General features: G+C 42.0%; 1 protein-coding gene across 1 annotated transcript in view; it reads right to left on the reverse strand.

The window, feature by feature from the left end:
* Positions 1–27587, reverse strand: part of KAT2B (lysine acetyltransferase 2B) — a 120641-nt gene that overhangs the window by 53551 nt on the left and 39503 nt on the right. The window contains exons 3-5 of the mRNA XM_043967490.1: positions 22402–22547; positions 12884–12973; positions 6614–6795 (exon numbers count right to left, since the gene is read on the reverse strand). Of these exons, the coding sequence (XP_043823425.1) occupies positions 6614–6795; positions 12884–12973; positions 22402–22547 (418 nt within the window). The remainder of the gene's footprint in view (positions 1–6613; positions 6796–12883; positions 12974–22401; positions 22548–27587) is intronic.

A 27587-nucleotide genomic window follows, 5' to 3' on the forward strand; every position in this document is an offset into this window, starting at 1 on the left:
AGGAGGCTCTATATGTCTGTCTCTCTCCTGAAGGAAGACTCATGTTCTTCAATATTACCATTAAAAATCATAAGGAGATTTAGTAGGTCACGAAGTATGCCTGGAAGGGTTTAGGGAGGAAGGAGAGTGCTAGGTGGTTAATGTCCAATTTCTAAATGTCTCACATTCCACACATTTCACCAGGGAATCCTTTTAGAGACACTAAGCTGATTGGGATTTTACTTCTCAAATAAATCTGATTTTACAAATCTGCTATATTTCTAGTAGATAAGGGCAAGGGACTGAGTCACCGACTTCTTGTAACTGATGCAAATGGTCAATGCTTGGAGCGAGAGGAAGAAAAGGAAGCGAGGTGATTTATATACGATTTCAATTACAGAAATAAGCCAGTGGAAAGTCTTGCCTTATGGGCTTGGCTGTCACCTAAGAGGAGGCACTTTTGTTTCAGACTCTATTAAAAGGAAGTCAGATAATATCTCATCTCATTTCAAGCCTGGAACATAGATTACATTTAGTTGTCATTCTTTTTCATTTGCTTACCTATCTATGAATAAATCTAAAATGCCATGCATGGTCTGTGCTTCTCTGGGCTGTCTGGGCACAGCATGGCCATTTTTAAGTCAAATTATTCTTCTTACATCTTGACTGAATACAGAATGGTACATCTTGAAGGGACCTTAAAGATTCTTAAAGCAAAGAGCATTCACAGAGAGCATCCATCTCAACTCTCTTGTTTTACAGACAAGGAAATCTCGGTGAAATTAGGGTTCCATTTAACAGGAGGTTAGATGATTTGCTCAGTGTTAGTAGCTAATTCAGAGCTGACAGCATCCAAAGGAAGGTGTCCACAGGCTGCCATGAATTTATCAGGAATTTCTTATCAGAAATTAGCCACAACTCAAATCGGGAAATGGGGCTTTCTCATCCCAAAACACCTGATTTGTTCCCTGTTCTGTACAACTACATGAATTCCTAGTTCATCTTGTGGTACTCCCTCGAACAATCCTGACACTGACAAAAATGCCCCTGATGAATAAAAGGTGTGACATAAAGAATGTGATATGAATCTACACAAAACTCATTGATCAAATTCAATTTTTTTCCCCCGGGGCAATGGGGCTTAAGTGACTTGCCCAGGGTCACACAGCTAGTAAGTGTCAAATGTCTGAGGCCAAATTTGAACTCAGGTACTCCTGAATCCAGGGCTGGTGCTTTATCCACTGTGCCACCTAGCTGCCCCCTAAAGTCTATAAACTTTTTTTTTTTTTGGCGGGGCAATAGGGGTTAAGTGACTTGCCCAGGGTCACACAGCTAGTTAAGAGTCAAGTGTCTGAGGCCGGATTTGAACTCAGGTACTCCTGACCCCAGGGCCGGTGCTTTATCCACTGTGCCAACTAGCCGCCCCCAAATTCAGTTTTTTAAAGGACAGAGACAGAAAACAGAAGCAACAGGACATAGGATCATAGAGCTGCTTGGGGCTTTAGAAGTCTTCCAATCCAAAGCCCTCATTTTTCAGATGAGGAAACTGAAGCACAGAGAGAGGTTAAGTGACTTGCCCAGTGTTACATGGGCTTGAGCCAAAATTTGAAAAAGTCTTCCCTACGCTAAGTAGAGTCAGACCTCAATCCACCATGCTACCTAGCTGTCTGAGTAATTTCTGAATTTAAGATGTTCACTGCTCATTTTTTTCCTCCCCTTAGAGGCTTTCTTCCCATATCCATATATCATTTTTATATCCAAGCAGCAAAATATAAGAGGTTTCCTTACATAGCCAATATTTCCCTCTTTGCCCTTGTTCACTGCTATGCTAATGAATCAATTGAAAATCCTTTGTTTTCTTCGTGGTTTCTGCTACATCATTTCTATGCTGAACATGTTCAGATAAGAAATTGCAGAACTGCAGGGGACTTGATTTCATCACTTCGAGGTTTTAACCCCCAAAGAGGTTTTCCTCCTCTTCCAGAGAACAGCCGACCCATCCCTGCCTATCCTATGCAATTCTTGTCCATGTCCCTTAAATTTGCCACAGGAGGCTGACCCAATGTGCTGGGGGCCTAACAGTCTTGTGACATCACAAGGATATCAATGGGTCGTTCTGGCTGGCTGCCTATCAGCTCTCCCCAGATAATGTGACTATATGGGCTTTTCACTTGAAGACTTCCTTTACACTGGTTCTGTAATTCCTTGGGTACAGCATGCAGCCTGTTCTTGCCCACTGTGGACCATGACCTCTCCACTGCCTTTTGGATGATCCTCAACTTCAATTTCTTCAACATTTTAATCATGACAAAGAAATTCCACATCACTGGAGGAAAACTAATGCTAACGATATGGGTTTGAAAGCCAAGAGAACTCTGATCAACACAATGACCAATCACAGTTCCAGAAGAGCAAAGATAAAGCATGCTACCCACCTCCTGACAAAAAGGCAATGGGCAGGATACAATCTACTTTTTGGATATGGCTGGTGTCACAATTTGTTTTGCTCAACAATGCATATTTGTTACAAGGGTTTTCTTTTTTTTTTTTTCTTGGGGGTGACAGAGATGGAAAGAAAAGAAAAGAAATTATAGATTTTCCACTGAAAAATTTTAAATTTTAAATTAAATTTAATTTAATATTTTCTTCAATGGACTTTTGATGAGATTATTGTGTGTATCACAAAAAGGTACTCAGGGTTGAGGACATGAATGTATCTCTGTGACCTGCATCATGGTGTGGTTACTACTGCTAAATAGGGAAACTACGAATAAGGAGCTAGTAGCCTTGCTCTGCTGTCCCCTGCTCAGATCACAACTTCCACGAAACGTTAGCTCTCTTTTCAGCACTGCATGTTAGCAAGGAAGGACATGGGCTCATTGGAGAGCACCAACAGGAAGGCCACCACAATGGCCTGAGCCCCTAGCATGCACGATGTTAGCATTATGGGAAGTCAGGATGTTTGGCCTAGAGAAGAAAAGCCTTGTAAAAGTCCTGGCTCTAGGATCAAAGGCCCAACCCTGGCAGTCACCACTTCTAGGAGTTTGAGCAAATCACTGAACTTCCCTGACCTCGTTTTTCCTCATCTGTGAAATGAGGGAGCTGCTCTACGTCGGGCCTTCTAGCCCTGGATTGTCAATCACCGTAGCATACTTCTAGAGAAGGTGGGAAATAAGAACTGAGGAGACATACCATGGTGGTGTTACAGTATTTGAAGGGACATTCACATAGAAGGATTTGTGCATGGCCCTCCAGGAGGGGATGATTTTTTAACCTGGGGCCCATGAACTAGATTTCTTTCCTTTTTTTAGCATTTTGATAATGGTATTTCGATATAATTGGTTTCCTTGTAATGCTTCATTTTTTAAAATTTCATGCATTTAAACCCATTATTCTCAGAAGGGATCTGTAGGCGGAGGTGAGCCACAGGGGTCAGCCTGCCATTGTAGCCCATGATCCAGAAAAAGGGTAAGAACCTCTCCCATAGAAAAAAAGAATTAGAGGGGGCAACTAGGTGGCACAGTGGATAAACCACCGGTCCTGGATTCAGGAGGACCCAAATTCAAATGCAGCCTCCGACACTTGACACTTACTAGCTGTGTGTGACCCTGGGCAAGTCACTTAACCTTCATTGCCCTGCCAGAGAGAGAGAGAGAGAGAGAGAGAGAGAGAGAGAGAGAGAGAGAGAGAGAGAGAGAGAGAGAGAGAGAGAGAAGAGCTAGAAAAAAATAATAAAGAAAAGTTTTTTTCAAAAGAGCTAGAAGAAATGGATGAAAACTGCTAGGAGGCAAATTATGAGTCAATATGAAGATAATATTTATCTAATAATCACAATGGCCCCCACAGCGGGGTGGGCTGCTTTAGGAGGTGGTGCACTCAACCCCTCTCTCTGGAGGTCACATGTAAAGGCTGGGGGAACACTTGGGCACAGTATGGGTTGTGACATGGGTGGAGCTGGATGGCCAGTGAGGTCCCTTCAGACTCCGAGGCACTTTGATAGCTACAGATCAGCATTCCTTATTATATCCAACTGATTTAAGAACACATCTGGCCAGCTTCACTTGAATTTCATTCAGCAGGAATTCTTTGTTTGCAATCTGCTCTATTGGGTCTGGTTTATTTTCCTGCTAGCTTGGGGGTGCAGCAGGGAGGGGCATAGTGACGGCTAGAAAATCCTGATCTACTGCCATACTATACATATGCAGTATTTTCTAATGAGATGATTTTGAAACTCTGATACATGACTTTCTTAGCCTTCCATTTTCACATTCTGGCTCAGAAATCCCTTCCTAGCAGCTAACTTCCATGCAACCTTGAGCAGCTGATCAGTGAGAGTTTGGGTTTTCTTTCCTTTGCTGTCTAAAGCCACTCACTGAACTTTTGCAAATGCCCAGGCCTCCAGGGACTTCCCATTTAAATCTCCCTTTTCTTGCTGGCGCTGCTTTGCTATTTGTGTCCCATGAGGAGATGCTAATACTAGCATGGCCACCCAAAGCCGTGCTGCCAAGCGCGCCTTGCCCTTTTGAGGCTGTAAACAATATCTGGATCTGACCGACTTTCTTATCCCCATATTTATTACTACCAATGACAGCAATGCTAATTTTGAAGCCATTCTTTGTTAATGTCTGAAAAGAAACTCAGGCACAAATGGTGATGAGAGAGAGTTTGGTTTTGTTTACGAATTTATCCTTTAAATAGCTATGAACTTTCAAGTTGAACGAGCTCTGCTACTCCTATTTCATACGTTTGCCAAAGGCTGAGAGAAGTTTTGCTTAAGAAATTTCATTTTCTTTTAAGGTACTTTCATTTAAGGTACCTCATTTTAGTTTGTCTTAAACTACAACATTTTTCCTCTACTATTTGTTGTGGAAGAAGAATGTTGCTGAATAGAAGTATTATTTAAATGATATGCATCAAACTTGCTTCAGCATGGTATGTTGGGAAGGATTCAGGGAAGGCCTAGGCCTAGGCCTGACATGCATCCTAGGGATGGGCTGTAAGGATCAATCAAAATGATGTCCCCCAAAGGACCCTAAAACAGCAGCTATTGTTACTATTCCCTCTTTGGAAATTGTAATAATAATAACAACAATCACAAAAGGACTTCTTCCAGCTCCAATATGAGATCTTCCAAGCTCAGCCAATGGCTCCTGAGGTCAAATGTCATGAAGAAGATTGCCAATGATCACATTTAGTTGAATGGCATTTAACCACAGGCCTCTTCCAAGGACTCAACATAGCACAGAGGTGAGCCTCCCTTCTCAGAGGCAATGCCTGTGGAGGGCCCACGTCAAGCTGGAAGGGCTGTGAGGATAAGCACCATGATGACCCAAGTCTCCTTCTTAAGAACCAACTTAGCAAGGTATAGATACCCCCATCATGAGATTGGCCAGAAGAGGATTTGGGGTGGGGGGGGGGGATGGGATGGCATTTTTTTAAAAAACCACAACCTTCAAAGACAATCAAGTGGCATCCTTCTAGAGGGCTGAACTTGAAGTCAAGAAGAAGTGAATTCAAATCCCATTTCAGAAACTTACTAGCTGTATAAGTCTGGACAAGTCACTCCATCTCTCTAGTACACAGTTTCTCCTTCTATAAAACGGTGATAATAATACCATCTACTCTCACAGGGTCATTGTAAGGAGCAGATGAGATAATAGATATAAAGTGCTTGGTGAGCCCTAAAGCACTATGCAAATTAACGTTAGCTATTATTAAAGCCAAAAGATGAGGCTACAATCTGACAAGAGTGAAACATTGATATTCAATTCAAAAGTCAAGAAGGACAGGGGCAGGTAGGTGGCACCGTGGATAAAGCACCAGCCCTGGATTCAGGAGAACCTGAGTTCAAATGCAGCCCAGGACACTTGACACCTACTAGTTGTGTGACCCTGGGCAAGTCACTTAACCCTCATTGCTCCACCAAAAAAAAAAAAAAAAGTCAGTGAGGACCCTGCCTAGATAAGCCCACAAATAGGAGGTAGTGTGGTGCAGTGGAAAGAAAGATGTCCTCAAAGCCAGGAAGACATGGGTTTAAGTCTCCTCTCTGACACATACTGGCTGTGTGACCTAGGGCAAAAGTCCAATCTCTCAATGTCCCAAGCCACTCTTTAAGACTCCAAGATGCAGAGAAAGGACCAATGAAAACAGAAGTCCAGTCCCCTTCCCTATACCCAATAAGGCTAAATAGAAGGTTCAATTTTCCAGAAAAGAAGAGATATGTGATCTGTTACCTACTCTGAACTGTCCAGATCATAAAAGAAGCCTCCATTCACTGTATTATATATATATATATATATATATATATATATATATATATATATATATGGAGTATATGTATGTGTCTACGTATCTCATCTGAGTGTACCTTACATTAATAAAGCCATTATTTCAGCAGCTTGGCTACAATCTTCACCAACACAGGTCACAAGCTACTGGGAAAGGGTCATTGAGAGTTGCTGCAGCTGAATGAGCCTCTCCTTACTCAGCCAGCCCAGTCCTAAGACAACAGACGTATACAGTCTATCAGCTCGCTCAGTTTCCTAAGACCATCCAGAGGTTGTCCTTCACCAGCATGGCCTGGGAAAACCCTCAGTCACTTCCATGCCCCAGTGAGAGCTTCTGCTCCAATTACCTGGTGTAGTTCACTTTGTATCCTGCAACATCATCATTTGGAGATCGTAATCTTCGCTGAGATGGCGTCTCCAGATGCCAATAGTTGATGCGGTTTAGGAACATCTTGGCCAGCTCAACTATTGTCTGTCTCTCTTTGGAGGGTAGGTGACTAAACTTGTACTGTACAAAATTATTCACGCCCTTAAAAGAAGGAGGGTAGACATTAGTCAAGACCATTGCACTGTTATCAAAGAGACCTTCAACAAGCCATTTTATTATCTCTGTGTGAGGCAATCCACCAAGTGCTGGGAATGCCAAGACAAAATCAAACAGTCCCTGGTCTTGAGAAACTTATGCTCTACCAAGGGCTACAATATGTACACAATGAAAATACAAACTAATTTCAAGAGGAAGAGAACATCAATAACTGGGGCGGGGGGGGGGGGGGGGAGAAGGAAGACTGTGTGCTCCAGAAAGGTCTCAGATTAAAGAAATGTGAAGCTGGAACCAATTAGACTTGGCAACAGATTGGATTTGTGAACAGACAGGGATGTTCTCATGTTTAACTATTTGAACAGTAGGGGCAGCTGGGTGGCACAGTGGATAGACCACTGGCCCTGAAGTCAAGAAGACCTGAGTTCAAATCTCACCTCAGATATTTCCTAGCTATGTGACCCTGGACAAGTCACTTAACCCAATTGTCCTAAACATCCAGGGCCATCTCTGGTCATCTCGATATGTATCTTACCACTGGACCCAGATAGTTCTGGAGGAGAGAGTCCTCCCTCATTTAAATCCAATTCACTGCAAGTCATGACCTCACATCCCAATGTCATGTTCCTCTTTGAGAATGAAGGACAAACAACAGCAATTTGAACAGTAAAATGTTGGGAGAAGATTATTAAGCAAAAGACCCACAGCACTCTGAAAACAACTGTCATCTCCAATTCATGTCAGGAGAGAATGAGATGCAGAGAGGGAAACTCATCCAAGATGATAATGAGTGCAATATGGAAGGAGACAGGAACCGGGGCCTAGAATTCTGGGCCCCAGTCTTGCCCTAAGAAATGAAATGTTGCTGAGAAAACAAAACCACAAGCTTCAAGTGTCAAAACACTTCTCTTTGAAATGTTTCCGCTTTAAAATTAATGAGTGACAAGGCGATTTTTCCGGTATTGTCAGCAGAGCAGTGCTTGAATAAAAACACCCTAAAGGATCACAGAGTTTGCTTTATTTTAATCTGCCATTAAAAAATGTAATCACAGGATTGCTAAAAAGGATGTCTAATGAAATAAATCATTATAACGTCAAGCTCTTAGCCTGCACATTTTGTCCAAGGGTTCTGAATTTCTAAATACTCAAAGTTCCCAACTCCTGAACATTCACTCCAAGTAATGTGTGCTTTTGTGCTAGGGAATAGGGATCCCTCCAAAAAATAAAAGACAGGCTCCTCTTCTCTCCAAAGACTTGCCATTTTATGAGAATGGGCAGTGTGGTACATCAGGAAGAGGAGAGGTAAGGGAACAGAGGCTTCCAGACATGGGAACCCACCACCTTCCAAAGCAGCCCATTTCATTTTTTTATAGATCTAAGCATTAGGAAGCTTTTCTCCTTTTAATAAGCCTAAATTTTCCTCTTGGATCTGGAGTCAGGGAAATCAGGAAAATGGAAGAGAATCCTGTGTGACCTTGGACAAGTCATTTAATATCTACAGGTATCAGTTTCTTCATCTGTAAAATGAGATTGCCTCTAAGGTGCCCATCAACTTTAAGACTTACAGATGGGCTATAACATGTAGACAGGCAAATTCACAGAAGAATTTTAAGAGTAAGGAGAGAGCCCTAGTGATGCAGCATGCCAAAAAAAATCTTAATTTTTTAGACTTCAAAATAAACTGCAACTAGACTCCCCTTTACATTTGAACACACAACAAGGTTTCTTATCCAAATAAACCACGAAGAAAATTGATACTGAAGGAGGCAGGGCGCTATAATGCACACAGAACACTCAATTGAGGACCTGGGTTCTAATCCCATCTTGGTCCCTTGTGATCTTGCCCAGGTGACCCTGGCTAAGTCACTTTTCCCCTCCAGGCCTCAGTCTCCCCACATGTAAAAAGGGGAGGTTGGACCAGCTGCCCTCAAAGGTTTCTTTCAGCCCTAAATCTGCAATCCTCAGACAGAGAAGTTGATGATGGGAAGTTTTCTGCTATTAAAATGTGACCATTGCTCTTTCCATTTTCCTGGTTTTAACAAGTGAAACTGAATGCTGTGGAACTATAATGACCAAGTTTGGTCCCAAAACAGAGAAGTGAGAAGACACCTCCCCTGCTTCTCTGAAGTGGGGGATCATGGGAAAACTGCATCCAACACTAGTCCTTTTCACACACAATTATGTCGTTTGGTTTTGTTGAAATTCTCTTCCTCCTTTTTTTGTTTTTCCTTTTGAAGAAGGGGTGGATGAGAGGATGGCTATAGCAGCAACCACAGGTGATATTAAGACAAAAGCTATCCTTAGAAATTAATTTTTACAAACACGGAAAAAGGTTCAACAGAGATCCTCAAATGCCACATCTACTCTAATTAGTCTTGCCACAGAGTCCTGCTCAGTAAGATGGCTGGGCAGATCTCATTTGTCACATCTTGCTCATTTGTCTGAGCACTGATGAGCCAGAACGCATGGCATTGCAAGAGGGCCTTGTGTCACCTAACTGAACACCCGACAAGCTGCAAAACATTCCCTAAGCTGAGGACTGTTTCCCACGAGTCAGTGTTTCTGGATGTCATTTTTAAAGTTCTCAATCTCCAGCTCAGCTTGACTGGTAAGGCCTCTTCCTCCAGCTATTGGATTCCATCACTTCAAAGGGCTTTTTCAGTAAGTGCCAAAGTAAAGGAGGAAGCCTGGATGGTCAAACAGCAGCACCAAGAAAAGGCACATTTAATCCCTTCCTTGGTGTTTACACATTCCATTTCATTGCTCCCTGCTCAGATGTGCATATTAATTTGAAAAGCGAACACGGCACATTCAGTGGCCCAAAAAAAACAAAAGCCAGGTTCTTTCCCAAGTTAAACATTCACCTTGGCTCACCAGGACCCAAGTGGGCAGGATTTTGTGAGACTGGCTTCCAGTGTCTAAGATGACCTTAAAAAAAAACACCTAATAAGACCAAGGCAGAATATGGAGAGGCCACAGTGAGGCCAAGATGGGAGGGGAATGGGTCACCCAGCAAGAGAGAGAAAGTGTTTTTCAACCATAAGAGAACATTTCTCAATCTCTCCCCACTTGAAATTACTTTGTAAAGAGACAATCAATAAGCATTTATTAAGAACCCATACTCTCCCAGGCATTGTGGTAAATACTGCAGGTGCAAAGAAATATATTCAGAGTCCCTGTTCTCAAATGAGCTCATACTGTAATGGGGGAGACAAACATACAAAGGACTATGTAAAAACAAGATACATTCACCATAAATTGGAGGTGATCTCAGAGGGAAGACACCAGCATTAAGGAGGACTGAGGAAGCCTTCAACTTTAGTAGAAATTGGAAGGAAGGAAGGAAAATCAGGAGGCAGAAATAAGGAAGTAGAGACTTCCGGTTAGGGTGAAAGCCAGTGAAAATGGATGGTCTTATTACTATGGATAGCATTTCCAGAACTATATCACTAAACAATAGTGAGAAGAGTGGGCTTTCTTGCTCTACTGCCTTATTTCTTGGAGAAGATTCTAGTGTATTCCACTGCAGTGCTATTACTTTTAAGTAGGTTTTTTTTTTTTTTTTAGTGAGGCAATTGGGGTTAAGTGACTTGCCCAGGGTCACACAGCTAGTAAGTGTTAAGTGTCTGAGGCCGGATTTGAACTCAGATCCTCCTGACTCCAGGGCCGGTGCTCTATCCACTGCGCCACCTAGCTGCCCCTTAAGTAGTTTTTTATGATGTTGAAAAAAAAGATGCCAAGGGAAAAAGATCCCTTTATACCTATGCTTTGTGGGGTTATTAGCATAAATGAATCCTGAACTTTGTCAAAGACTTTTTTCTAAATCCAGACATAATTGTGCCATTCTGGATTTTTTTAAAAAATATGATTAATTATGGTGATTGTTTTCTAATGCTGAGCCATCTTTGCATCCCTGGTATAAATCCAATTTAAATATAATGAATGACTTCATAATGGGAAGTTAGGTGGCTAGTGGCTAGGTAAAGGGCTGAGCCTGGAGTCAGGAAGACTCATCTTTGTGAGTTCAAATCGGGCTTCAAATACTTATTAGTTGTGTAACCCTGGACAAGTCTCTTCAGCCTCTTTGCCTCAGTTTCCTCATACATAAAATAAGCGTAAGAAATGGCAAACCACTCCAATATCTTTGCCAAGAAAACCCCAAGAGGGGTCACAAAAAGTGGGACATGACTGAAAAACAAATGAACAACAACAGCAGGATTTCAAACAAGTATCATATGATATGAAAGAGAGTGAGAGGGGCAGGTAGGTGGCGCAGTGGATAAAGCACCAGCCCTGGATTCAGGAGGACCTGAGTTCAAATCCGGCCTCAGACACTTAACACTTCCTAGCTGTGTGACCCTGGGCAAATCACTTAACCCCAATTGCCTCACCAAAAAAAAAAAAGAAAGGAAGAAAGAGAGTGAGAAACTTGACCTCTTCCCCCTTCAAATGTTGTCACATGAGTACAAAACATCAGCCAAAATCAAGGGGAAGGAACCTTGTTATTAGTTTAACTCATGATAATAATAAATATTAAACAGCACTTTGTTGTTTTCAAAGTACTTTATAAATATTAGCTCATTGTATCTTTATAATAAAACAGTGATATAGGTATTATTACCTTTTTCATTTTACAGATAAGGAAATGGAGACAGAGGTTAAGTGATTTGCCCAGGGTCACATAGCTAGGAAGAAAGTATCTGAGACTTAGTTTGAACTTAGGTCCAGTGCTTCTATCCACTGTATCTCTTAGCTGCCTCTTATCTGCCCTGGACAATTTCATGAAGAGTCAGACACAACTGAAATGACTAAGCAACAATGAAAAATGACTTCTTGGATAAATCACAGCTCTTTGTTTTGGTTTATTTCAAACTTCTGAATCAATGTTCACAAACGATATTGATCTCCAGTTCACTTGTGCATTGTCCCTCCCTGATTTGGGAACTAGGATTATATGTTTCATAAAAACAATCTGACAGAGTGGCTCTCTAGACAGGGGATGGGGAAGCTATGGCAATGGAAAAAACAAAAGACATCAATAAAAACCTAGTTCTAAAAGAAGAAAATGCACTCAATCAGGAGGTTTGAGGAATGGCCAGGAGGCCAGAGACACTATATCAAAGAGTACACAGCAGTAAGATATGAGAAACCTGGAGAGGTGGGAGGGGGCTAGGTTTGTCTCCTTCTGCATTATTTTATATGTGCTTTGTATTTCTTTGACTGTATCCAAATTGGCAGAGGCATGCCTGGTATGGTATGAGACAGTATTAAAGTTGGAGTCAAAATTCTCCCTTGAGCACCCAATAGCTATGTGACCCTGGGCAAGTCATTGTACCACTATCAGCCTCAGTTTCCTTATCTGTAAAATGAAGATGATAGCATCTACCTAAGATGGCTGTTGTTTTCCATAACCATGCATTTTTTTACTAGGGTTCTATTTTTTCTCGGTGGGGAGGAGGACAGGAAGAGAAAATTAATGCTTATTAATAAATTGATTGGGGCAGCTAGGTGGCACAGTGGATAAAGCATGGACCCTGGATTCAGGAGTACCTGAGTTCAAATCCAGCCTCAGACACTTGACACTTATTAGCTGTGTGACCTTGGGCAAGTCACTTAACCCCCATTGCCCCGCAAAAAATAAAAAAATAAAAAAAATAAATTGATTAATAAAAATTTAACTAAAAATAACACATCTGGCAAAAAAGTGTCAGCTATTGCCATCCTTAACCCTCCTTTGCAAGAGGGGAAATATTCTTTTTTTTTTGGTCTTTTTTTTGGGGGGGAGCAATGAGAGTTAAGTGACTTGCCCAGGGTCACACAGCTAGTAAGTGTCAAGTGTCAGAGGTCACATTTGAACTCAGGTCCTCCTGAATCCAGGGCCAGTGCTTTATCCACTGCACCACCTAGCTGCCCCATGGTCTTTGTATTCTTAAAGAGTGGAAATATTCTGTATTTTTTTGTCTTTGTAATCTCGGTGCCTGGCATGGCACCTTAAAAAAAAAAAGGTTCTTAATAATGTATATTGAATGCAAATGACATTTTTTGAATTGAACTCAACATAAACATGCATTTTTACCTGTTCGATACTTGGCTTCTCAAATGGAGGGCTCTCCAACGATCCTTCCACTACGGGTTTCCCCATTTGTAAGATGCATTTTCTCAAAAGCTGCCAAGAAGTCAAGAGAACAAAATGGTTAAAAAAAAATACACACATGAAAAAAAGACTGAAAATGCTTGAGAGAAAGGTGTTATCTGTATTTTTATATTTACATATAAGCTGCAGACAACAAAGCATCCCCCCTCCAAAGGACTACCAGTTGTCAGGTATCTTTCCAGCAAGAACGTCAACCACTAGACCTTTTTGTTTTCCCCCAAGGGAAAGGAGTCTGAGGGGGACTCCCCCCCCCAACACTCTGCTCTCTCCCCAGCTGCACTCTTGCCAATCCATCAATCCTTCACCCCACCCCCAAAAAGTTCTTTGTTAAGGGAGTACTAGAGGCAACGGATGGACAAGGAAAAGACTAGAGATCTCTTTGACTCAACTCAACAGCTCTTTTGTTTTAATGGGGATTTGATCAAGATTTCTTTGAAAAAATCCATCAGTGTAAAGTATTATCTGGGGCTTTTCATGCTAGAACTCTGAAGAACTTAAGTGACACTAACTTTTAGGGCCTGCTTTTTCAATGACTTCAAACCTTTCTCTTTTTTATGATCTCAGTGTCTCTCTCTCTCTCTCTCTCTCTCTCTCTCTCTCTCTCTCTCTCTCTCTCACACACACACACACACACACACACACACACATACACACACACAGAGTTTAAGTTTCTTAGATTTTATTATCCGCAAAAGCAGACTCAGATGGGGTTGTAAGAAACCTCGGACGCCTTTTAATCTAGCTCAGAGATGATCAAGGGGAAGTTTCTGCAAGATGCTGAACCTGAGGTCTTCTTGCCTCTGCTCAAAGACCTCAAAAGAAGAAAGCACCCAGTCCATTCCACCAAGTCTGCTAGATGGCACAGTGGATAGTGTTAGGCCTGGAGTCAGGAAGACTCATCTTACCTTCCTAAGTTCAAATGTTGCCTCGATGGGTGGCTAGGTGGCACAGTAGATAAAGCACCAGCCCTGAATTCAGGAGGACCTGAGTTCAAATCAGGCCTCATACACTTGACACTTACTAGCTGTGTGACCCTGGGCAAGTCACTTAACCCTCATTGCCCTACAAAAGAAAGAAAGAAAAAAGAAAAGAAAAGAAAAAGAAAGAGATATGGCCAAAGACCAGCTAATTTTGATAGCTCATGTATAAAATTAAAGCCTCCCTTGGCTAACAAATGTGGCCTCAAATACTTACTAGCTGTGTGACCCTGGGCTAGTCATTTCACCCTATTTGCTTCAGTTTCCTCATCTGTAAAATGAACTGGAGAAGAAAATGGAAAATCATTCCAATAGCTTTGCCAAGAAAAACCCAAGTGGGGTCATGGAGAGTCGGACATGACTGAAATGACTGAACGATAACAACAACCAATTGTTAGCCAGTTTTTCCTGACATCAAGTCTAAATTTGCTTCTTTGCAGCTGCCACCCTTCACTCTTAGCTCTGGCCTCTGGGACCAACCAGAAATAAGTCTAATCCTTCTGACACAAGAGGGAATTCAGATTTATAAAACCGATAAATTTATCCCAGGATTATCCAGGACTGTTTAAAAAGCTAACTCCCCAGCATGTTCAAAGCCCTGAGATTAATTTCCCACCACTGGAACTGAACACTCGGGGTAAGCTGACAGCCGAGTGACAAGAGATCCCAGAGCCACCATGTTGAAATGCTTTCCTCTCTACCTTGTTTAAACTGAACTTGTAGCTATTCAAGTCACCCAACTGCCATGGATTTATTTTAGTCACACACATTGTTTCTCCACTCCACTGTTTTCATGCTGCATGCTTAGAAAACAGCCTTGAATCACCAAGATGTGCCCAAAGTGGAAGGGCACCAGCACACGAAGTTATCCACACACTGGCAAGGCTACTGGGAGATCAGAACAGCCTCTACCTATTGAACAACTACAAAATCATTTTTCTCTCACTGAGGTGTTGAAATGCTCAGGACAGGACCACGAGATCATAGTTCTACAGCTATAGGAGATCTCTGAGACACTGACTCCAACTCACTCATTCATCCCGCAGGGGGGAAGAAACTGAGGCCCAGGGAGTTTAAGGGACAGAAGTAGGAAGTGCTAGGGGGAGCATCTGAAACTGGATGCAAAATCAGTGTTCTTTTCTCTAGTCCATTAGTATCATAGACCTAACCCTTTCCTGGATCCTTGAAATGCACAACAATAATTAATACTGACCAAAGAACTGTTACTGTTTTTGTCATCATCATCATTATAATTATTAGCATCTCTATAATTCAGTGAATCTTTTACAAAATACTTCAAGTATATTATTCATGTAGCCTCATAATGAATCTGTGAGGTGGGTATCCCATTTTACAGATTAGAAAATTGAGGTTAAAAGAGATTAAGTGACTTATACATAGCTTGTTAAGTGTCCGTGGTAGTATTAAAAGTAGATCATAAGGGGGCAGCTAGGTGGTGCAGTGGATAAAGCACCAGCCCTGGATTCAGGAGGACTTGAGTTCAAATCCGATCTCAGACACTTGACACTTATTAGCTGTGTGACCCTGGGCAAGTCACTTAACCCTCATTGCCCCGCAAGAAGGAAGGAAGGAAGGAAGGAAGGAAGGAAGGAAGGAAGGAAGGAAGGAAGGAAGGAAGGAAGGAAGGAAGGAAGGAAGGAAGGAAGGAAGGAAGGAAGGAAGGAAGGAAGGAAGGAAGGAAGGAAGGAAGGAAGGAAGGAAGGAAGGAAGGAAAGAAAGAAAGAAAGAAAGAAAGAAAGAAAGAAAGAAAGAAAGAAAGAAAGAAAGAAAGAAAGAAAGAAAGAAAGAAAGAAAGAAAGAAAGAAAGAAAGAAAGAAAGAAAGGAAAAGAAAGGAAAAGAAAAGAAAAGAAAAGAAAAGAAAAGAAAAGAAAAGAAAAGAAAAGAAAAGAAAAGAAAAGAAAAGAAAAGAAAAGAAAAGAAAAAAGATCATGGCAAAAACCTCCCAGGACTGAGAAGAAACAAAGGGGGGAAAAACAGATTTATTCTGGTCACCTGATCCATCACTGTTGGCAAAATGGACCATTTGAAGAACTGGGATTTCAAGTGTAGAGCCAGCTTGTTATATTGAAAAGAATACTTCTATTGGGGAGTCAGAAACCTTGAATTCTAGCGTAAGTAAGTTATTTCCCCTCTTAAAATCAAAGAGGGGGGACCCACAAGGCACTCCAGAGGCTAATCCCTCATCTTACAAATCATAGATCCAGAGTTGGAGACCATCTAGTTGAAAGCCTTTGTTTTAACAGAAGAGGAAACTGAGGCACAGAGAGCCAAACTCGAGGGCCGGCACATGCACAGAGATCACCGGGGAAAGGATTTGAATCTTGCTTCCAGGGCCATGGCTTTTTCCATTGTCTCAGTTTCCACTCATGTCAAATCAAGGGCTTCCATGAGATGACTTCACCATGGCCTTTAAGCCAAACCCTTTTAGCTCTCTCTGGCCTTCTGTGATTTGGGGGGGGAGGGGGGCAATGAGGGTTAAGTGACTTGCCCAGAGTTACACAGCTAGTGTCAAGATTTGAACTCAGGTACTCCTGAATCCAGGGCCGGTGCTTGATCCACTGCGCCACCTAGCTGCCCCTCTCCTGTGATCTTAATAGGTCTCAATGGAGCCTTCACCATCATTCACTTCAAAAATCTCTTTTGACCAATGTATAGAAGATGACCTTGTTTCGAGACATGGGCTTAAAAGTTATTTTGAATGCCACCTTAACTTGGCACTGGCTATGTTGGTAAATTGGCAGAATACACAGCACAGGTATACACAGTTAGGTAACAGATACCTTTTGAATTATTTGCCTAGAGTAAGATATTTGAGGTAACAGAGTTTCATATTTTGGACTTTTTTTTTTAACCCAAGCAATGAGGTATATATTGCTTTGTTAACAAAGAAGGCATTTCGATCGATAAGCAAGTTATTTTTAGTCACCTCCATGACCAGGAAAGAGCTTTTTCCAATGCGCAACCAATGTTTTCTGGCCCAGTGGGCTGCTTATAAACAGAATCAAATTGGGAGGCTGACGGGATGGAAACCTTGACGCCACCTTTGCTTCCAGCGGGGCAGCAGGCTCCTGCCAAGGATCTGCTCCAACACAAATAACAGCTACATTCTTGTTTTTCTTTTCCTGACATCTCTTCCAGAGACCTTAAGAGCAGGGGCTTCAGCACAGCTGGGCCTTGATGACTCAGGCTCTGAGGCCTTGTCAGAATCACAGAATCTCGGAGGCCCACAGACCCTTGATGGAGTTAGAATTCCCTCCAAGGCCGACTGCTTTGGCTTGGTACAGGGGAAAGAACTCTGGCTCTAGAGGCAGAGGACAGGGGTTCCTATCCGGTCTCTGATGGGCCTGTGTGGCTTGGGGAAACAATAACAGCAACAACAGTAATAATAACCATAGGGTCTTCATCCTGGCAAAGTGCTTCACCTATATTCTCTCACAACAACCCTGGAAAGTAGGTACTATTATTATCCCCATCTTACAGATGAGAAGACTGAAGCTAAGAGAGATAAAACAACTCACCCAACCAGGGTCACATTACCAGTGTCTGAGGCAGGATTTGAATTCTGGCATTCCTGACACCAAGTTCAGCCCTCTATCCACTACAGCAGAGGCATAGCCAGAACCACATTAAAATGTAATTGGGAGGGGGCGGCTAGGTGGCGCAGTGGATAAAGCACTGGCCCTGGATTCAGGAGTACCTGAGTTCAAATCCGGCCTCAGACACTTGACACTTACTAGCTGTGTGACCCTGGGCAAGTCGCTTAACCCCCATTGCCCCGCCAAAAAAAAAAAAATGTAATTGGGAAAGGTTTAACAAAATAAATAAAAATTCAATATGATGTAGATAATGTTAATTTGTGGTTTTCTAAGTAAATATGCAGCCCGGCAGGAATCCAGTTCCTCTTTGAGTTTAATGCCACTGTGCAATCTACCTCTTAATTGTCTAACCATTTAAACCCTACAGGCATCCGTTTCCTCATCTATAAAATGATGGGGTTGGACTAGATGGAATTGGAGGTCCTTGCCAGTTATGGATTTATGATGCTAAGTGTTCATCCAGCCTTTGCTTCAAACCCTTTAGTAATAGGGAAGCCACTGCCTTCAATCACAGCTGATTTCATTTTTGAAGAACTAGAGGGGCAGCGAGGTGGCACAGTGGATAGAGCACCGGCCCTGGAGTCAGGAGTACCTGAGTTCAAATCCGACCTCAGACACTTAACACTTACTAGCTGTGTGACCCTGGGCAAGTCACTTAACCCCAATTGCCTCACTAAAAAAAAAAAAAAAAAGAACTAGAGGGGTTTGGTTTTGGTTTTTTTGGATAGAATGGGGTTACATGACTTGCCCAGGGTCACAGAGCTAGTAAGTGTCCGAGTTTAGATTCGAATTTGGATCCTTCTAACTCTAGGGCTGGCGCTCTATCCATGGCACCACCTAGTTCCCCCTAGAGGTATTTTAAAAAGTTTTTCTTTCCCTTATCATCAAGCCCCAGCACTCCATTTGGTAGCCACTACATTCTGGTTTGAGTTCTGCCCCTAGTATGAAGCAAAACCAATCTATTCCCTATTCCAGAGGACAGGCTTCAGATACTTGAAGACAGCAATTATTTCCTACCCAAGTGTTTTTCTTCCCTGAGCTAAGCATACCGGGTTTCTTTCAACTGATCAACATATAACATGAATTCAAGTGTCTTCACCATTTGGGTTATCTTGGATCAATCAATTATCATTATTCGGACCATACTACATGCATGGCACTCTGCTAGATGTTGGAAGGCATAAAAGACAAAACAGGAGCTAACATTCCAGTGGGTGGACAAAAGAAGTATTTACAAGCTACACATAAAATAAAAGCAAGGTAATTCAGAGGGGTCAGGTAGATGACACAGTGGTTAGAGTGGCCAGGCTGGAATCAGGAAGACTCATCTTCCTGAGTTAGAATCTGGCCTCAGACACTTATATAGCTGTGTGACCCTGAACAAGTCACTTTACCCTGTTTGTCTCAGTTTCCTCATCTGTAAAATGAACTGGAGAAATAGCAAACCAGTCCAGTATCTTTGCCAAGAAAATCTCAAATGGGGTCACAAAGAGTCACAATTGAAGAACAATTTAGAGGGGAGGAGGCATGAGAGCTAAAGGGATTGTGAGAGGTCTCAATGGACACTCTTTGTTATCAATGCCCTTCCTGTAACATGATTTTCAGAACTGAACATAAAGTTTTCCAGTTGTAGACTGACATGGGCAGACTACAGCAGGATGAATACTTCCTTCACCTAAATACTCATGTCTCTCTCAACACCCTCAGATTGCATTTGCCTTCTTGGCTGCCACTGGTGACTCACATGAAGGTTGCTCTACACTATAACCCCAAGTCTTCAAATTAACATCCTGGTCTAGCCATGCTTTATTAGGTACAAAATAATCAACTTTCCCATCTGTCACCTGGATGGGCAAAAACAGCATCCTCTTACTGGTTAAAGACAATTCCTGTTGGAAAACAGGAGTTACATTGAATAGCTGATGATTCCCCCTGCCACTCACTGACGGGGTCTGGAGCCTCAAAAAACACAGGGGAGGGACTGCAAGGGACCAGGGTTTGAATCCTGTGATTTGTAAGTTACAGGGCCTCTGTTTCATCCATTAAAAGGGAGGTCTGGGGCAGCTAGGTGGTACAGTGAATAGAGCACCGGCCCTGGATTCAGGAGGACCTGAGTTCAGATATGGCCTCAGACACTTGACACATACTAGCTGCGTGACCCTGGGCAAGTCACTTAACCCTCATTGTCCCAAAAAAAGAAAAAAAGAGGGGTTTGGATGAGATTACCTCTGAGGTCCCTGCTTGGCCTTCATCTAGGATCCTGAATAGAATCTCCAAATCTGAAAATGCACAAGATTTTGGCAGGTTCCTGAGCTCCAAGACCCAAGAAAAGGGGCCTGAACTAGCTGATGGCAGAGCTAAAATCCTCTGAGGCTGCCTGCCATCAGCTGATGGTGATTCTGGTCACTGGGGACCCTTGCAACTTCCACACAATTCAAAGAGCTTCAGAAAGAGGGAACGAGGCCTCTTACAGATACAAAGCCTGTTTCAGAATCTTCACTCTAACGTAGAGCTTTTTCTACAACCCTCCTGTGACTTCTGGGGTTCACCTCCTCGAAGTAGGCACTCCCTGCTGTCCCAGATATGGGAGCAAGAAAAGTGACAACGATGAATAGAGCTGAGCTAGGCTGGGGGCCAGGAGTTCAAATCCTACTTCAGACCCTTCCTAGTTATGGGACCCAGGGTAAATCACCGATCTTTCTGAGCGTTAGCTTACTCATCTGTTAAATAGGGATAATAATGATACTCACCTGACCAGCTTGTTGTAAGAATCAAGTGAGACCGCGTATGGCATAGATTTAGCAAATCTTAAAGCACTACAGAAATATAATTGTTGTTTTTTGGAAAAGGCTGTCCATGACCTTAAATAGAATATATGTCCCTCTCCTGCAAAGCTGTTAACAAGCATCAGCTGTGTGCAGAAAACCACACTAGGCGTTGAGGGAAAAGAAAAAAGAAATAAAAACCTGTCCTCCCTGGGCTAATGACCCTAAGGGAGAAGATGAAGTAGTTGAAAATAATATAAGCTGGGGCAGCTAGGTGGTGCAGTGGATAGAGCACCAGCCCTGGAGTCAGGAGGACCTGAGTTCAAATCCAGCCTCAGACACTTGACACTTACTAGCTGTGAACCTTGGCAAGTCACTTAACCCTAATTGCCTCTTGCCTCACCTATATATATGTAAAAGCTCTAAAGAGGCAAGTCAACATGAAAATAAGTGCAGAGAACACCAGTCAAATTGAATCCTGCCTTGCTTACTTAAGCTATGTGGCCCTGGGCAACTCACTTACCATCTTTGTGCCTCAGTTTCCAAATCTATAAATGGGGAGTAATAACAGTAGCTGCTACCCAGGGTTGTTATTACATATGCAAACTACATAAAAGCCAGCTATTATTATCCAGGAGAGCATGTGAAGTACTGAAGTGAACTGACTCATCAGGAAAAATTCGTCAAGAAAGGCTTCATGGAACAGGTCATTTTTAGAGGGTTATGCAGGAAGGAATCACATGATCTGGCAAAGCATCCTAGAAAATGCTTAAAAAAACATTTTCTATAATAAAAATTCAGTTTCATAAACAATCTTCTTTTCTATTCTTCTTTGTCTATTGGAAAGTTCATGGCCTCGTTTGGGTTATAAAATGTTAAGAAAAAATAGTCTGAAAGTATCCTAGTCTAAAGGCAGCTAGGTGGCTCAGTAGAAAGAGTGCTGGGCCTGGAGTCAGGAAGACCTAAATTCAAATCCAGCCTCAGACACTCACTAGCTGCATGACCCTGGACAAGTCACTTGACCTCTGCCTTAATCCACTGAAGAAGAAAATGACAAACCACTCCAATATCTTTGCCAAGAAAACCTCATGGACAGCATTGGTGTGCTAGGGTCCACAGGGTCACAAAGTGTTGGACATGACCCCAAAACAACCAAATCCTAGTCTGAATCCTTGGATTGAATCAAAGACCTCATCAGTCTTCCATGAATAGAAGGAACTAACAATTAAGAGAAGTAATCTTGTTTATGGGGACCAAACCACAGCTTCTCGTTTCATCTAATTAAAATCATTCTCTTTGGACACCTGTGAACAGACTGAAAGGGGAATTCTCTGGGCAAAGAGGAAGCTATCAGATTCAGGATTCAGGAATTTACTTCTCTGGTGTGGTATCACTATTACATGGACAATTCTATTGTTATGCTTGAGCAAATCAAAATCCCTAAACCGAAACTGGGTCCTTTTGCTTCCTCTTTCTGTTTTTCTTTCTTATTTCAATATTACTACATAATATAGTACTTACTATAAAACATATAGTATTCTGTGTGTGTATGTGTATACATGAATGAGATATTGCTTAAATAGAGAACAGAGAGAATTTGCAATTAGCAGGGGAAAACTCTGCCCATTTGAACTGTTCTGCAATCAGGAATGGTTATAAAGAAATTTTCTCCAATTTACTTTGGCTAAAATGGCTAGTACATAATTTTTCTTACACATTTGCTAAGTTCATAATTAGAAATAAAGCTTTTTTTAAAAAAGAAACTGATTAATGTGATTGTGTGTGTGTGTGTGTGTGTGTATATATATATATATATATATATATATATATATATATATATATATATATATATATATATAAAACCTATATCAGATCACTTTGTCTTGGGGAGGGCGGAGGGAAGGGAGAAAAATTTGGAAATAAAAATCTTATGAAAACAAATGTTAAAGAAAGAAAAAAAGAAATTAAAAAACAAACAAACAAACAAACAAAAGTAAAGGCATCCTCTAGGGCTTTTAACATTCTGTGGGTATCAGTGAAAAATCTCACAAGAGATCTCAAAGAAAAAACAAATCCCTACCTTGAACAGGTAGAAATAAACTTGTTTGGTGTCTGCATCTTCTTCTTTGTGAACACAAGTGAAGAGATATTCCACATCCAATACTATGCCAAGGAGCCTGTTCATTTCTTCCTCTGACACATTCTCCAGGTGAGACACATGAGCAGCTGAAAGAGAGCATCGGAGAGATTCAGGTGAGATGGCAGCTCACCAAGGAACTTTCTCATCAACCCAATGGGATGCATGATAGACCAAAACCCAAATTTCCCAAGCCCTCTTAAGAACTGTCTTCTCAATAATTTTCTTCTTATACAAATGCTAGTCCTAAGTGCTCTAGAGGGGACCAGTCCAACCTACATAAGGTCAAAGACCAATTTGGCTACTAAGAAACACATGTGGGTGACTTAGTTCTCTGGGGGTCAAGACATGGAAACATTTTTTTCCCAAGCTGTCTACAAAACCTTCCCTAACCATCTCAAGTGGTAGCATATTTCCTTCCTCAGAATCTCTAGAACACATATTATCTATGTCACTCAAATGTATATAATCATTAAGAATTAGTAGAGGGGCAGCTAGGTGGCGCAGTGGATAGAGCACAGGCCCTGGAATCAGGAGTACCTGAGTTCAAATCCGGCCTCAGACACTTAACACTTACTAGCTGTGTGACCTTGGGCAAGTCACTTAACCCCCCCCCCAAAAAAAAGAATTAGTAGATAAGTATGAAGTAGTGACAACACGCAGTGTATACTACCTTCTACTGTGAATAAAGTCTCCGTGTGTATATATTTTGTCTCCAGGCTGAGATCATATGAAAAGACCATATTTCTTTGAATCCTCCTGTATACCACAGGTGCTCAATAAATACATATATGTTAATGGCTTGACTAGTTAATGGAAATTTATATCTTATTGAAAAGAACTTCTACAGTGGGATCCACACCAGAAATTCATCCCAGGAAGACTGGCACAAAGAAGCATTTTTTTGTTCAATGAATGTAATAGGCAAAGAGACAGCATGGTGTACTTACTGAATAGAACATTAAGGCTGGAAGTCAGGAAGAACTGGGTTCTAATCCTGCCTCTAACATTTACTATTTGTGTAACCTCAAGCAAGTCATTTACCTACTCTGGGCCTCAGTTTCTTCATGATTTATTTTGGAGGGGCAAGGGAGAGAAGAATCAAGGTTGTGTGGGTATCTAGAACTGATTTCATCAGTGTGGTGAACTCTCAGTGTGGAAAATCCCTCCATCAATGCAGACTAGCAACTCGTCTATAAATATAACTTATAGTCTTGGAGAATTGCCCAGGGGTACACACAGGGCACCTAACTTAAACACACAACCATTTTGCATAAGAAGTAGAATTTGAACGCAGATTATCCTGGCTCCAAGGGTGGCCATCTACCAATCATGCCACTCTTCCTTTCCATCTTTAACATGGAAATAACAATTGTGGCACCCGCCTCACAGGATTGTTGTGAGGCCTCAATAAAATAATATATGCAAAGTTCTTGCTATATAATGCAAATGACGATTATCATTCATCATCCTTGCTACTTGAAGAGCCTAAGAAAGGAACAAGGTGCATTCTCAGGCTAGGACAAAGGGATTAATACCGAGAGGAGGTGGGTAACATATGAAAAAAAAAAGAAACATATATGGTGGGGCAGCTAGGTGGCGCAGTGGATAAAGCACCGGCCTTGGATTCAGGAGGACCCAAGTTCAAATCTGGCCTCAGACACTTCACACTTACTAGCTGTGTGACCCTGGGCAAGTCACTTAACCTTCATTGCCCTGCAAAAACAAAACAAAACAAAAAACCATATATGAAGACAGAGGAAAGGAAATGAAAGTTCCAGATACACCAGCCACCTCTTTCTTCTTGAATTTGAAGTCGGAAAAGCCATGGAAGGTGGAAGCTTTCAAAAACTTTGATGTGGCTCAGTTGTTTCCATCATGTCCAACTCTTGGTCATCCCATTTGGGGTTTTCTTGGCAAAGATACTAAAATGGCTTGCCATTTCTTTCTCCAGTTCATTTTACAGATAAGGAAACTGAAGCAAACAGGGTTAAGTGACTTGCCCAAGGGCACCCAGCTAATAAACTAGTGTCTGGGGCCAAATTTGAACTCAGGTCTTCCAAACTCCAGGCCTGGCACTTTACCATCTGCACCACCTAGCTTCCTTTTCAAACCGTTTAAGTGTATGTAAGTCCAAAAGTATTCATCTGCATGGCATGTACACTTGTATCCAGCAGAGACCTCCTCCAAACAGATAGAGTGATACAAATAGTGTTAAAGGTATGCTGGCCATCCTGAATGATAAGGAAAGAACTCTAGTTGGAAAACCACAGTAACAGACTCAATCGCATTATGTTGCCAATTGTAAAAACTATAACTGTAACCAACAGAAATGTAACAAATAAAAAAATGACAAATAGCCGACTGTATACATCAGAAAGATACACAAAAGTGCAACGATCATCTAGCCTCAATCTGGTACATCTTAGACTTTGTTGTTCGCCCAAAAATCCCCTAGTATTCCATTCATGGGCTTAAGAATACTGAGCATCTGAAAGATTTGTGGACTTCATCCCCATTTCAAGGAGCAAAGAAGGGGCAGAAGGTGCATTCATTGAATGATTTCATTCTAAAGAAGCCATTCTTAGACATTAAACTGTTCAATTCCCCCTTTCAGGGCATGAGGAATGAAGCCTTGGGGAGCTATGCTTCTTCCTACAAGAGAACTAATCCATAAGGTTCTCGTACTGGACGTTGGCAGGAGGGGGGAAAAATACCCACCCTAAAGAAGACATCTGTCTTCCTGGGGCAGCTCCACTGCTTTCCAACGCCAAGGAGCAAAAGAAAACTTGGGCCAAGGGAGGAATCAGTCTGTTGTGTAACAAGTTCCCAGAGCCACCCATTACACCATACTGGTCAAATTAAGTCTGTTATTTACAAGCAGTTTAAATCTTCAAAGTGTATGGCCTAGTTTATCTTGAAAACTATCTTCACACACATTTCTGCTTGTGGATGAGATAAAAACTCAAGTAAAGCAAATGAGTTCTAAGAAGTTTGGCTCCATTAGCAATTACTCATTTCCCTCCTACTTTATTTAGATTAAATCAGCTTCTAGGTTTCAAAAATATTTAAAGGCAAGAGGGGAGAGAGAGTGGAGTACATGAGAGATTCTAAATAAGGGAGGTGGATAAATTAAGGAGAAGGATCCCCCCCCTTCAGAAGTAACTGTAAATGGCAGTTTTACTCCATCTCCAACTCTGGTCGGATGATGCTATGATTTGAAGGCATATGAAGCACAGATCCTGGGTTCAGTTTTAGGGGGAAAAAAGAGAAATAACTTCCTCTAGGACAGGGGTTCCTTACCCGGGGTCTGTAAACTTTTGTCAAAGTGTTTATCTATGCTATGGATTTTATTTTGATGTATTTAAAGCCTTATCATGAAAAGGGGCCTGGTCTGTAGATTTACCAGACTGCCGAAAGAGTACAGTACAGCAGAAATGTTACAGACCCCTGGCGGAGGAAGTCAGGGAAGGGTGAAAGGCTGAGTGCTGCAGGAAGAGGGAGATAAGCTAGGTTGAGATCATCTGCAGTAAGCAGGGGCTAAGAGATGGACTATGGGAGTAGAGGAAGAAAAAAGGTTCTGGCAGAGCTGCTTTGGGCAATGAGTTGAATGGAACCAAAGATCTTAACTCCTTAGAGCCACAGCCAAACTGTTGTACAACACAAATGGGGAGTGATCAACATCTGTTTACTGGGCCCCTTCCAGCATCCTCCTAGAGCCCAGAGGTCTCACGTGACCCTTTCCTGACTAAATTTAAATGTCCTTTCTCAATCATCACCAAATCTCATCCTGTTCTTGGAATGGATGACCACTCCTTGCTTCTCTCTTTTTTTGGGGGGGGGGGGGGCAGGGCAATGAGGATTAAGTGACTTGCCCAGGGTCACACAGCTAGTAAGTGTCAAGTGTCTGAGGCCAGATTCGAACTCAGGTCTTCCTGAATCCAAGGCCGGTGCTTTATCCACTGATCCACCTAGCTACCCCCCCCCCCACTCCTTGCTTCTCGAACAGTCTGAATCATCACCATTAAAGCTAACAACTCTTCCAAATCCAGAAGGGTCCTGAGGCTCACACCCAAATTCTAATCCCTGGCTGCCACTTTCCTTCTGGGGTTTTCTTAACACAAATGCCAAGTCATTGCCTCCAAGTATAAAATGCAGCTAGATGGCACAGACTAGAGTTCTGGGCTGGGCATCAGGAAGCCCTGAGCTGGAAGCCTGCCGGCTCTGAGATCCTGGCAACTCACTGAAGCCCTCAGTCTCAATTTTCTCTTCTGTAAAATGGGGGACTTAACATCACCAAGTTTGTCGAGTTACTGTCAGGAGCAAGTGAGATATGTAAGGGGCAGCTAGGTGGCACAGTGGATAGAGCACTGGCCCTGGATTCAGGAGGATCTGAGATCAAAGCTGGCCTCAGACACTTAAACACTTACTAGCTGTGTGACCCTGGGCAAGTCACTTAACCCTAATTGCCTCACCAAAAAAATTTTAAAAAAAATTTTAAAGCAAGATATGTAAAAACTGCTTTGAAAGACTTAAAGAGCTATGTAAATATTAGCCAGCTGTTGTTGTTAATACCATTCCCATTTCATATAGAAACTCCTCCTGCTCCTAGTTGCTTTATTTCTGCAAGTGATGGCAATGCTTTCTTCTTCCATATTTGAGATCCTTTAATCTTCCTATCCCATAGGACCATACAATGGCAGTTTTAGAGATGGAAGAGACCATGGGTCCTCTAGTCTAACTCCATTTCTCAGATAAGGAAACTGAGCCACAGACAACTTAAGTGGCTTGCCCCACAAAGTTAGTAAATGTCAGAGGTAGGGTTTGGACTCAGAGCTTCCTGACTTCCCAAGTCCAGTACCCTACAAACTATGCCATTTTGCCTCTTAAACTATGGGTGTTTGTTTAGCCTGGAGAAGACTTGGGGGAGTTGGGGCTGGAAGGGGGAAGTGACAACCATGATAACTGTGACTAACCAGGGATATGAACCAAGATGCCAAATCCAGCATCTTTTCCAACTGTATAACATCCATCCCATATACCCAATTAGCCCCAAAGATCTGTTGGCTGTTTCTTCTCTGTGTCACTTATGTTTATTCTTTTCTCCATATTCCTCCTGTTACCACCGT

The sequence above is a fragment of the Dromiciops gliroides genome, chromosome 5 (assembly GCF_019393635.1).
Source record: "Dromiciops gliroides isolate mDroGli1 chromosome 5, mDroGli1.pri, whole genome shotgun sequence".
Classification (NCBI taxonomy): Eukaryota; Metazoa; Chordata; class Mammalia; order Microbiotheria; family Microbiotheriidae; genus Dromiciops; species Dromiciops gliroides.